Source organism: Aythya ferina (assembly GCF_964211825.1).
Source record: "Aythya ferina genome assembly, chromosome: 3".
NCBI lineage: Eukaryota > Metazoa > Chordata > Aves > Anseriformes > Anatidae > Aythya > Aythya ferina.
In genome coordinates, this window is record NC_140298.1 from 75,797,129 (window position 1) to 75,810,289 (window position 13,161).

Genomic DNA, 13,161 nt, shown 5'->3' on the forward strand with positions numbered 1-13,161 from the left:
TCCTGCCCCAAACACAAATAACCAACAACTGAAACACCAAATTCCTGCAGTTTCTACCAAAGTAACTGCAATCTGTGCACCTAGCTCAGAATACCCAGCGGCTCTGCACCACCAAGATAACGTAACTTCGTTCTTTTACAGGAAGCGTTAAAAAAATCCACGCTTCAGCAGGGCAAGCGTGTTATACATAGGAATTAATAATAGTGGTGAAGAAAAAAGGAACAATGCCTTCTTTCACATCACAGGGGACGAACATTAGACTATTTGCAGAGATTCAGGCAGCTGCTGAGAATGTCTTAGCAGCTCTTGTATTTGCAAGAAAAACCCTGTCAACTGAAACCAAAACAATCCTGCCATTTAAATGCGTCAACCTACCGTGTATGCAGTCATATTTTGCGTTTTCAGCATTTAAATATGAAATCGTGAAGGGGAAAAAAAAAAAAACAAATCCAACAGCACTACTTCGCACTGGGCACTGCGCAGCCAAGCCACAGACCTTCACCGTGCTCTGTGACTTCAAGCAGTGAAAAATCTGAAAAATCACAAAATACTTGCAGGAACTCTGCAAGGTGAAACGAGTCCGTCATGCTCCCAAATCCTGAAAAAAAGGCGTCCAAAAACACTTTGCTCAGGGTCTCGCCTCTGCAGAAGCGCTGGCCGTGTCACTGCGGCCGCTTGGCCCCTCGCTGCCGAGGAGATGCCGGCTCGAGGTGACCGCCTGGCGTCCCTAATTCCGAATTTAAACAGAATTTTAAATTAAATTTAAACCCAACGTAAGCTGCCCCCTGCCAAGCTGTGGGTCCCAGCCTCTCCTTAGCCTGGACACGGACAGCAAAGGGATGCAGAAAAAAACAGGGCTCAACAAATCCCGGGTGTCGCAGGGATTGCTCGCGGTCTAAGTCACTAAGTCACATAAAACAAAACAAAAAAAAAATAATAAAAAAGAAGAAGGGAAGCAAGGCTGCTTAGATCCGCTGCCCAAGGGTATACTAACAAAACAAGCCAAAAAAAAAAAAAAAAAGAAGAAAAAAGGAAAGGCAGCCAGCCAAGCCCACGGAAGCGGATTAGGTCGGAGCCAGCTTCACCCCGCGCCGCGAGTCCCGGCGGAGCACGGCAGGCCCCCGGCCCCACGCACGCTAGATTTTAAAAACTAAAACAAATTTAAAAATTAAAACAAGTACAAATTTGGGAAACATAAAAGCCCTTCTTCACCCCCACACCCCCCCATCTTCCCCCCGAAGGCAGCCGCGGAGCCCGGCGCCGCGTCCCCCCCGCCGCCCCGTCCCCGTCCCCGTCCCCGTCCCGTCCCCAATGCCCGGGGGGGTCCCGGGGGGTCCCGGGGGTGCCTCCGTCGCTTACCGGCCCTGTAGCCGCGCAGGCTGGCGCCGAGCTGTGCGTGCAGCCCGCCCCACATGCTGCCGGCCGCCGAGCGGGGACGGGGACGGGGCCGGGGACGGAGCCGGGGGGGTGTTAGCGGGGGTCTCCCCGCCGCGGGGGGGCCGCGGCCATGTCGGTGCCGGCTGCAGGCGGCCGGGGCCGCGCCGCCGCCTCCCGGCCCTGCGGAGCTGCGAGCGGGGCGGGGACGGGGGCGGGGGCCCCGCGGCTGCGGCTGCGGCTCCGGCTCCGGCTCGGGGGGAGCCGGCGGCGGGGGACGGGCCCCGGGCCCCGCCTCGCCTCGGCCCGGCCCCGCGGAGGCCCCGTGCAGGCGGTGGGGGAGCCCCGAGCCCTGTGGTGGGCGCCAGGCCTCCGCCCGCTGGGCACAAGGGGGCTGGGGCCGGGACCAGCCCCCAAAAGGCGCCGCTCCGGAGTGACTCCGCTTCAGGAGGCCGAGGGTGCCCTGTGGGGGTCGGGGGGGTTCGCAGTTCTCCTGTGAATCGGCTCCGCCGCAGGACTCCCGAGTGTCACCATCAAGTTTAAGCCACAGGGCTGGAACCAAAATGCCCCCGTCAGCAATAACTCAGAGCCAGAAAGAGGCTTCCAACCCCTTGAGCCCACTCCAAGTACTCGGGGAGAGGATCCTGGGGAGAGGATCCTGCAGTGGCAGCGTTCGTGTTTCTGCTGGTGGTTTTCAACCAGAGCCCAGCCGTCCCCCTTCTGAGCCTACCAGCAACCCACATTGCCCATCACATCACAAAGCGAGGGAGAAGATGCTCGAGACAGCTTCTGACTTCAGTGTAACCATCCCAAAATCACAACACCCGCCACTGCCAAGATAAAAACAAGGCTTTAGCTTTTATTGCAAAGTCCGATGGACATAGGCGTAGAGGTGAGGTGAAACGGGAGCGCTTCATGTGGAAACGCACGCGATCGATAAATAAAATCTGTGCTCAAGGACTTCCTGCTGACCGAATGCATTTTTAATAGTAGCTGATTATCACGGAATAGCTTTTATCTCTTTGGGAAATTATAGGTTAGATTTCAGCACAAGTCATATTTTATTTATGCCTAGCTAGGTATCCAGAATGTGCTCAGTAAAAGAGAGGCCTCAGAAGCACAGGAATGAGCTGGTAGGAATGCTTGCATATTGTTTTGTCTTCCTCCTTACCCACAAAAAGTCCTCACGTTGTCAGCAAAGACCTGACATGGCATGCACTCCTCACCAGCTCATTGTACCTGGGGAGCAAAACTATGGCTTTCCTAGGTAAAGCTGTAGAAACAGGCTTCAAAAAGTTAGTAAGTACCATCTTGCAAAGCACCCAGCACCAAGGAACGAGTAAACAGCTTAGTCCAAGAGGTCTTTAAAGAGCCTGCCGGTGTACAACATTGGTTTCATGCTGCTTTGTTGAGTTTGCTAAACTCTGGGTGAGCCTTGTGTAGCTAGCATGCTCGGAAGGGCGCACAGCGATCTGTGAGGAAGCTGAGCACCAGGAAGGGGAAGGCTTCGAGCATCAAGTGAGTAGAAAACTTCCCCCATCAGTGCAGGACTGTGGTGTCTGTGACGCTGCCCCATAGCACAGCTGCGAGAATCATGACACCAGAAAGCTGCATGCCCAGGAACCACGTGGTAACGGGTCTCTGGTCTGCTACTACACGTCGCTGCAGTGCTGTTACGTGTCTCGGCACTGCCCTTCGTGGAGGCTTTATAGTTTCGTATGTCTCTCGTCTACTCATGAACAATGCTGCAGAGGAAAAAAAGCAGGGAAAAAAGAGGGGATCGGCGTGGCAGAGCACCAGCAGTTGTTTGGGCTGAATCATTTCCGTCACACTGCTTGCAGGGGGAGGTTGACTCAGCAGCTTCGTGTCTTCAGGGTGTCTGAGCTGGTCCTTCTGGGCTTTTAGTGTTACTGCTCAGAGCAAAAAGAAAAAAAGTGTACTTAAATCTGAGCAGTCAGATAGCCGAACCTCATACACGTCCCTTGTTTTGATTGGATTTTAAGTTATTTTTATAGCAACTGAATGGACGTAGTAAAGCAAATAGCCTCAGCGTGTCTGCCTGGAAACTGGGCCGAACTGAAGGCAGTAGCTTCGCTCTGTGAATAAACTTAGCTTGGTAATGCTGTGTTCAGGTACGTTTTACATCTGCAGTCTTCTTGAGCACAGTTCTAGATGGGGAGCAGAATCTGTCTTAGATTCTCAAAAACCTCTAAAAAAAAAAAAAAAAAAACAAGGAAAAAAAAAAAAACTGTGCTAGCTGGATTGGACCTCCAGCAAAGATGAGTTTGTGCTATTTATTGCTGCTGAAGCAAGCAGTTCCTTTACATGGATCTGAGCTTGGAGATGCAGGGGACCCCGAGGACATCCCAAGCCCCCCCCTTTGTAACAAGTCCATGTTCTCCCAGCTGAGCAGAGCGGACGGGTACTGCTGGCTCTGGTCCACGGTGCCTGCACATGTGCATCTGCACCTAATGGTGCCTGCTTACACTAAGACCACTTGCACTGGTTTATCACCTTCTAAATCTCACGGGTTGGTAAGAATTAGGAGCCTGGCAATCTGTGTTCCAGCACTGCCCCCCTCCAGAGGGGTGTACAGTTGAGGATACTCATTGAAAGTGGCAGTGTGGTGCCAGGGAGACCTCGTAACCTTACACGTAAATCAGCAGTAAGTGGAAGCAGCCTGCACCCCAGTGTAATTATTGTGAAATGTGGTGCTCCAGACAATGAATGGACTCAAGTTGCTGTTGTCTGAAAGGCCTTTTCCCCACCTCTTTCCTCATGACACAGACTCCACCTTCTTGGCAGGACCAACAAAGGCAAACAACAATGGAAAGTAATAGCTTAAGTGGTGGTACTAAGCAGATGCTGTCCCATTAATGTCAATTACAGCACATCTTACCCAAGGGTTTGTGATCTATCTCTACGTTCAGAAATCACAGATCTTTTTTTTCTTCCCTGAATAAAAACATAATGCTCTAAATGGAATTAAGCTGAAACATAACCTCTGAAAGCAGCCTTTTTCTTTGATTAAAGGCAGAAATGTGTTCAGTATTTATACTACACACTCGCTTTCACATTTAATAGAATTAAAAGATTATTTTAAGAAAACCCGAATACTAAATAGCTAAATGTTGTTCCAAGAAGATGCAGACTATTTCCACTAATTAAGACATCAAAGATTCAATCAAAAATCAATTTTGTCAATCAAAATAATCAACAGCAGCATTCCTGCAAACACAGCTTGTAAAAGACTTGGAAGTTAAAATCACAGGTTTTCAGCTATTGAGTTATTTCACCAAGTACAGAAACCATTTTCCTCCACCCACAACTTTTTCAGTTGAACACTGTGTCCTGGCAAAGTCTAAGCACCCTTTCAGAAGCCTTAGAAGGCAAGGAGCCTTGCTTTGCCAAAAAGCAGCTCCGTATGTTGCACAGCGAGATGTGAAACTGCGTCAGGAGGGACTGTAGCTAACAACAGCTTAGCTTACCTAACAAATTGCACCTTGCTGGTAGGAGCAGGTTGGTCGGTGAAAGGCTGAAATGTTCCACTACAAGTACATTGCATGTGCTGTACGGCAGTAACAATGAACTCTGTCAGCTGGTAGCTGCAAAGCAGGCGTCATGAAATAACACGGTGTATGCAACACTTCTCTTTTTGCCCTTTTCTACGAGCAAATTAGAAAGCATGTCTTCCACAAAGGAACACAAACTGAAATGGATTTGAGTCTGCTTAGCCCTGCATTTACAGTAACAGCTTAAGCCACAAGACAGAAGAAAGCCAAGAAGCTCAATGGTACCATAGCTATGGTTTATTACGAGCCTCCTGAAGTTTCAGATCCTTCTTAGCATTTCAGAACCAGATTTTCACCTGAGAATCTCAGCCTGAAAATGTTTTAGTTTATGTCATTGCTAGAAAACTCTTGGGACTTGGGGATTTTACGTGATTCATTACTGGTGGGCAGGACAAACACTTTTTTTTTTAGGTCATATGACTTAAAAATAAATCTAAGAGATTTAAAACACGTTTCTCCTACTCCTCTCTCCTACTCCTGTTGCATGACTTTTTTACAGTTTCTACAGTTCTCTTGTTCCTGAACCCACCCTAGTCACCTTCTCTTCCTATGAACAGACTGCCTGATTTTAGGAGCACCCATCCTTTTTTTTTTTTTTTTTTTTTTTCCATTTGGTCCAAGATAAAAAGAAATTACAGTCTTTAAAGCCACTTTAGAGGGAGGAATGAGATCTCTTGGTGATATTCTGCATCTGTTCTGATGCTGGAGCAAGCAACAAAGGTCAGATTTGGGACCTCTTGTAGTCAAGAGACTTCTCTGATAACAGTTGATCAAAAACTGCTTTGGTATTCTTTGGTATTTCTTTGGTGCTCTTCAGAGGGCAAGGCCAGCAAAATGAAGCACATGTAGCCACGAGATAACTGCACTACCAGTCATCGGATCAGGCAGGCATGACACAGTTTCAAAATGGCTATACCAAGCCCTTTCAATTCAGAATGATCAAAATACTAAACTTTTTTTGTGTTTACTTTTCTGTGCTTTAGCTTATGCTAAAGCCTAGGAAGCTTCAGCAGTGCTGCAGGCCAGGTTTTCAAGCTGACTGCCACTGGCAATGTTTGAGCTTTTGCAGTTGACATTTTACTTCAAGGCAGTCTTGCTTGACTTGATGTTATACACAGATAAATGAGTGCAGGCGGATAAAGCAAGGGGCAATATTGCTATTCAGTGACTTGCAGATTGTTTAAGCTGCTTTATGCAGATTAACCTCCACCACAAATGTGAAATAGCTGCCATATTAGAAGCAGAAAACAGCATTTAGCTTGGTCTGTTTAAAACCTCCCTCCTTTCAAGGTTAATCAGAAAACATGCCCCTTGTATTCAGTCACTGAAACGAAGAAAGGATCAGAGCATGCAGTGAGCTTCTCTGCTCCATCCCAGCCTCTGTGCAGAAGGAATAAATCCCGCTTTCCTTTTACAACAAACACCCCCACTGAGTTACCTAACTGTTGAGAAATACAGAGCTTAAAACTACAGGTGATGCTGTAACAAAAGGCCAAACATCCTACGGCACAACCAGCCAGCAGTGCAACGTTATATGAGTACTTGCAAATGGAAAGTTCTCCCAAGTGCCCATCACTGTCTGCTTACAGCCTGAAACACGGGATTTGTTGACTCCGAGTCAGAAATACAACCTACAAACATGGCTAGTCAACAAAGAATCTGGTCACTTGTGTTTGAGCCAACCCAGTACTACTGCAAAGGGATGAAATTTCAGTAAAGTGAAAGAAAGCACCATGCCACTGCTCAGTTAAGTCAGCTCAGTGCTGCCAGATGCCCAACGTAATAGATGGAAAATATTATTTCATGCTTTAACTATAAATGTGATAACTTCATGAAGCTCCCCTCCACCTCATTTTTGTGTTGTCTTTGATTCTGGATGATCACTGCCGCCGATTGTACCGTAACTTGGTACTATATACTACAGTGAAAATCCAGTCTAAAAAGCCATCAGTCAGCCCACACAGCACACCACTTGCAGATGTCCCAGCAGCAGCCCACTCCTTGAGCAGAGCACACATCCATCATTATTTTAATAGCATTCGGACATTACACTGATACATTTATACATTAGCATACACTTTTTAGACAAATCCAGGTCAGCAAAACAGGTAGAAAATTACCAAAATGCACAAAAGTGGACTGTGCTAATTTGCACTGGCCACGATGCCCATCAGATTTTCTCCACAGAGCCTCAAGGTTAGTGTATGACACACTGTGATTCCACCACAGTACCCTTAGACTGTTTTGCTTTTGATTTAAAATTAACACAGACGAGAATGTTTATTAAAAGTAACTTTGAGACTCAGACTTGGCTAAGTACTTTCTCTGGTATTCTACTTATAACGCATTGCTCGAGTGACAGAATTGGTATCGGAAGCGATGTAGTAAACAGGCAGCTTGATCTTTGATCACGGACAAAACAGCAAGAAATTGAGCTTGTAAATGAGCATGGTACTTTAAAGTACATAAGCTTTAAAAGAAGCATAAAAGCATAAGTGTTGCTGCTTACATTTCCTGGACTGTCCCACTACCTTAGGAATCCCGTGGTTTATGGATTGCACCAGGTAATGCCCCATTTGCCATTCTAGTGTCTCAAATAAGGTTACGTGGTTACATCAGTTAAAAATAAATTGAAGAATCACAATTCCAATGTGTTGGTTAATACAGAACATTACTGTAAAATATGCTTTATACTTTATTATTTATTTCTTACTGAGCTTTCATGACATGAGACCTTCATGACCATGGCCCTGCTGGAATGCACCCACAGTGGTCACCATGACGGGAACTTGACTTAGCACAGCCACTATGGTTAAAAAATACAGTAGAAAAACGAGAAAGAAATGGAAAGGAAAGAGACAATTGTAATAAAGTATCTTTAAAGGCATGCAAATATAATTTGTCTTTCACTTCTATGTTTGAAGATAATGTATCACCTCTGAAAGCTGAATATAACAGACCTCTAAAATAATCACAAAGATCTAAAACCCTAGAAGTCTGTAGCAAACTCTAAAAGCAGAACTTAATCAAATAACATTTCCTGTAACACTCTAAGTGTTATTTATCCTTGAGCTTATATTTTTTAACATATAGTCCCTTGCACAGAGTAAGGGACTACCTTACCATTTTACTTCTATATTTACCATTTTCTGCATTGTGCTTTAATTTCTGAAACTGCCTCTACAGAAGCATTAAATTATCACTGCCAAGGATTGTTTTTCTTCATCTGGAGGCACACTAAATGTTCAGAAGAAGGCTTTCCCATGCAAGATTTCCAGATCAGTCCTGAAGCACCAAGAAGCTGCAGAATGCAAATGCCCAACATTTTGTTCCTCCCAGCTAATCCTCTGGAAGCTCCTCCTGACAAACCAAACATGACCTACTGCAAATTCAAGAACACAGATGGGAAGAAAATGTGCACAGTTTAGTTTCTTGGAAAAAAATACAGGAGTTAGTAAATACAAGTGGCTAGCAAGTCACTTTGTAAGCCAAGTTGAATCAAGCTAGTCCAAGCGTGTTGTTTGAGAGGCTGTGAACTGTGTTTCTTCATCTAGTAAAGTCCCTAACTTTCCCTCTTTTTTTTTTTTTTTTTTTTTTTTTTTTTTAGCATAATCTTTTGTATTACTTTTAAGTATAGTTTTACATGAACTATATATAGGGACTCAAACTGGACCATATGGTTTGAGATCAGTTTGCTAACAACTCATTCATTTAAAATACCAGTGAGCAGTCACTGAACTGGACTCAAGTAGTGGTTGCCATACAAGTTTTCACTGCCCTGAATCTCAGTGACTGCAAATATTCCCCCAGCCACAGTACAGGGGCCTCCCTGCATGATGGTAAGTCCAAATGGAGCAGCACGATATGGACTCACAAGCTCCATGGAGTGCTGGGGCCTGATTTACCAAAAAAAGGGCAGAGACCAGAGCTATCAGCTCAGTGCCGAAGAGGGCAAAGGCCTGGAGTCCCCGTGGCTCTGGTCTGCAGGGAAGCTCTGCCTGATGCAACTGCAGGGTCTCCAGCTCACTTGAAAACGCTTGAAAAGTCACCTGTTGGTTGAATGGCCCTCAATACCAACACAACTGATTATATGCAAGGGAGAATAAACGCATTAGACCACAGAATAAATGATCCAATTAGCTCTGCAATTTAATCAGACTGTTTACCATCCCAGAAAGATGACATTTTTGAAGGAACCCAGGGTCAGGTTTTCCCAAGCTCTCATCTTCCCATATGGTGTATTTTGCTTTTTGCAAAATCTGCCTGCGAGCAGGACTGTTTGGCAAAGAATAAAAAGCCAGATTTCTGAATGTGCTCTTCCCCCTCCCTCGTCGGTTCTATTTTTAAACACAAAACTCGCTCCGTATAATTTCCTGATATTTGACAGCCAGTCACGCTATTAGTTTTAACAGGAGAGTGGCAGACTTAATTCAGCTCAGGTCTCAGCACAGAAGAGAGAGAACTGTCCCTATAAACACGTCACAGTGTCGGACAGTAGCACTTCTGGATGGGAAATGAGTGTGATGCAGCTCTGCTCCAGGTCACCAAGCACAGCACAAATCCTTTTGTCATGTTTTGTCTTCGATGCAGGCACTGCCAATGGCTTCAGTCCTCTTTCAGCCCACATGGAGCTGGGGAGAGAGCTCAGGGCTCTTCAGTTACAAGTCCTGCCTATGGGCTTTGCTAAATGTCCTTATTACCTGTAGAATTGCTTATTCATGGCTTAGTAAGCTGAGTTTTTGTTAAAAATTGATTGTGTTCTCACATTATTACCGACCAGTTTCAAGTCTACCACTTAAACTGAACGCTTTTAAATATTTACAGGGAGACGAAACCAATCCAATTACTAACTATCCTGTGCACAGCTGTCAGAAAAAGTAATGATGAAGAATGGGTAAAATTTACAATGAGAGCACTTTTTAGAAAATGACTGTTTTCATAATACTTTTAAATACTATTTTCTGAACACTTTCATACTACATATATACTAATAGAGAAGGAATGGTTACATTAGCAAAGAGGCTTTTACTAAAGACAGCTTTAATTTTTCAAATGCCACGTGTTTTTGTCGCCCAGCAGAGTATCGACTTCCCTCATGAACATGATGTTTTCCCTTGGGAAGCAGAGAAGGGTATAAGATGTACCCAAGCAGTTACAATTCCTCTTGGCTGACCTAAAGAGAAGGCCTGGCTGATAATGCTGAAAGGGGTTCTTTATGACAGCAGGGCGAGTTGCTCACTAGCAGTACAGATGGGTTGTTTCCTTCTGTGGCTCCCCCAGCCCCATTGCCCAGGAAAAGAAAAGCAAGTTGAAATTAGTAGTCAGTTCGTAAGAGATTTTGGACCCTTAGCAGATTGTAACAAACAGAAGTCATGGGCAAGATAGCAAAGAGGGTGATTTTCCACATCTGCAGAATAGGAGTTATGGGAATTAAGAAGACAATTCTGAAATAGCATTAACTTCTAAACCAGAATTAAAGCATAGTTAGCTTTTCAGAAATCAGAAACAGGCTCCTGGTAGGAGGCCCTGAATTTTCATTTGCCTCCCAAACAGCAGGACGTGCACTGCTGGTTCCTACCAAAGAGCAACAGTCAAATATAATTTTCTGGATGCTACAAAGAAACATGTATGAATATATCAAGAAATGCCTTTTTAGACGACTGTTAGTATCAGTTTCTTGAGTTTCGATGTTCTCTTCATGAAGTCAACAGTTCAGAAACTGAGCAGGCTTTTTTGAGGTAAAAAGCTTTTGGCAAATAAACAAGGAGATTGATTAGTCATTCTTTTCTTGCTTGTGTTCAGGCAGCCTGGGCAGTCAGTACTGAAATCCATGTGAGGGACCCAATCCTGTTCCAAAACCAGGAAAACTGCTGGGCTCACAGGGGGTCAGAGGGACCACCTCCACAATACGCATTTAGATCATGAGCTCTCTTCATACAAAATGTTTCAGAAACCAATAAACAAAACATAAAGGGTATTTGTTCCCTCCCAGAGAATGTCGTCACTTCAGAAAGAAACAGAAAAAAAGAGAAGGAACAAGAGAATAAGTGAGATAATGGAGAAAAAGAAAAAGAAGGAAAAAAAAAGAAAAAAAAAAAGAAAGAAAAAAAAAGACTAAAAGGAAAAAGAGAAAAAGAGAAGCAGGGGAAGGGGAAGAACAAAATAAAAACAGAAAAAGAAAGCAAGGAGGGAAAGGAAGGAAAGGAGAAAGCATGAGTAGACAGCCCTGACAACATGCAGATTTGGAGAAAATTTCTTTTATTTTGGATGGAGGGAGAGGGTAGTTTGTGGAGCAGCGTTATACTGATTCCTGTTTGGAATAATTTACAACACTGGATACGCAGACAAATCCCACACATGTAACTGTAAGCAAAATCAGCCTGGAGCCCACAGTAATCAGCAAACCATACAGCCTCCAGAAACGCTCAGCTGTTCCTGTCTTTCAAAACACATCCTTGCTCAATGCTTTGCAGTTTGCTTACGAGCTGAGACCTTTTTGGTGACAGTAAACACACACAGAGAAATTCCAACCAAGCAGCCGACGCTGCTCACTGGCTCACCAGGGCTTCTAAGAAAGACGAAAACAACCCCAGCTAGCCTGAAAGCAAAAGGACGTTGCTTAAAGAATTATTTCCCTCCCCCCACACGCCCTTCCTTGCATACATGGATTGTTGTTAAATGAGAAAGATACAATAGAAAGCCACAGAAAAAAAAAAAAATAAATAAATGTCATGGACATATTTCCTTCTGGGCATTAATATAACCATTGAAGCAGCTATTTTAGCTACCTTGTTCGTGACCTGTCCTTGTTCCCATTAGGAAGCCACTTCCAGAGGTTTGCAGCTCCAGCCACAGAGACCCCCTCTGGAGTTAAACAGCATCCGAGCACCATATATACTATTTATTTCCAAGTGGCTAGATAGTACACGTTAACATCTTCCTTCTAAAGACCTAGATTCTGCAAGTGAAAATCACGCCTTGGCTCTCCGCATGCTTCTGCCTGAACTGTTCCACATTGGCCTAATTAACTGATCACAGCAATAATCTCCGCTAAAATGGTTCTCAGTAAAAGAGTGGGAACGAGATAAGAGGGAGCTGCATGAGCAGGACTGGATGAAGCTTTTCACTTAGCTGCTACCCAAGCAAGATCCAAGAAAGGATCAGGGACCTTGGCTCAGCACCTTTCTAAGCTGGATGGGATTTGCATTTTTGGAGACTGAAGGCAGGATTCTGAATCAAGCCTGATACTTCTAATGCTGCATCTAGAAAAGTTCAGGCATTGTTTTCAGGTCACTGCAGAGAAAGACAACCGCTGTAACTTTGGATTTAGAGTCGCTTTGTGACATGTCAAAATTATCTTGAAGAGAAACAATCATGAACATTTGCCCTATTGTCTTAGCTTTATTTTTTTCCACTGACTGAATGTCAATCCAGCCATAAAAAAATGATTTTTCCCCTTCCTATTCTACTTGATGGTGGCACTACACAGCTATGTATCCCCATCTCTCTAATATATTTGCCAATACAAAGAGAACCGATGCTTCTGTTCTCCAGCTGGAGAACTGCTCAGAACAACATTTTCTACAGTAATCCAGTCAAAATGCTGTGGCTTCGTTTATGTATCTCTTAATGTAATGATGCAACACTGAAAGCACTGAACAGCAGCAAAACAAACTCATAACAGATAGCATTTCTGCTTTAAGCACCTTTAAAACAAAGATCCTGAAGTGTTTTACAAGAATAAAGCAAGCTTCACAGCCATCTTGATGGAGTTGTAGTGTCCACCACAAAGATCTTCCAGCCATAGATTATTTTTATTCCAAGCTACGAGTAGGTAAACTAAGGCAGTTTCAGAGCCTGGGACTGTATCCAATGAACACAGCCAATTAGGTTAAATTCTGTTTTCTTTTTTTTTCACAATTTAAGACATGATGCATGCACAGATCTCCAGTGAAGGCACAATGGTTTATTCACATCATCCTATAGATGAACAGAGTCCCATGTGTTTACCCAGTGCAGGGCTGGCTTCATTCAGCAGACTAGTGCATATTAGCAAACTGTAAAGGAATGCAGCAGCCTATCTCCTATAAACACCACTCGGCTATTTAAGCCTACACTGCACTAGAAATAGACTTATATCTCACAAACACCACCAAATGCCAGGGCATATCATTTATTCATTACATGCTATATTATTTTTCAAATCAGACTATAT

At 44.4% G+C, this 13,161-nt stretch overlaps 1 protein-coding gene across 5 annotated transcripts in view; it reads right to left on the reverse strand.

The window, feature by feature from the left end:
* The window catches only part of CEP85L (centrosomal protein 85L), a 151,675-nt gene that overhangs the window by 110,027 nt on the left and 28,487 nt on the right, over positions 1-13,161 (reverse strand). Inside the window, exon 1 of one of the 5 annotated variants that reach the window (XM_084512325.1) lies at positions 1,360-1,555. The exons of the other annotated variants lie outside the window; for them this stretch is intronic. Coding sequence (XP_084368451.1) covers positions 1,360-1,414 — 55 coding nt within the window. The 5' untranslated portion in view covers positions 1,415-1,555. Of the gene's footprint in view, positions 1-1,359; positions 1,556-13,161 lie in introns of those variants that run through there. 5 annotated transcript variants of the gene reach the window in all.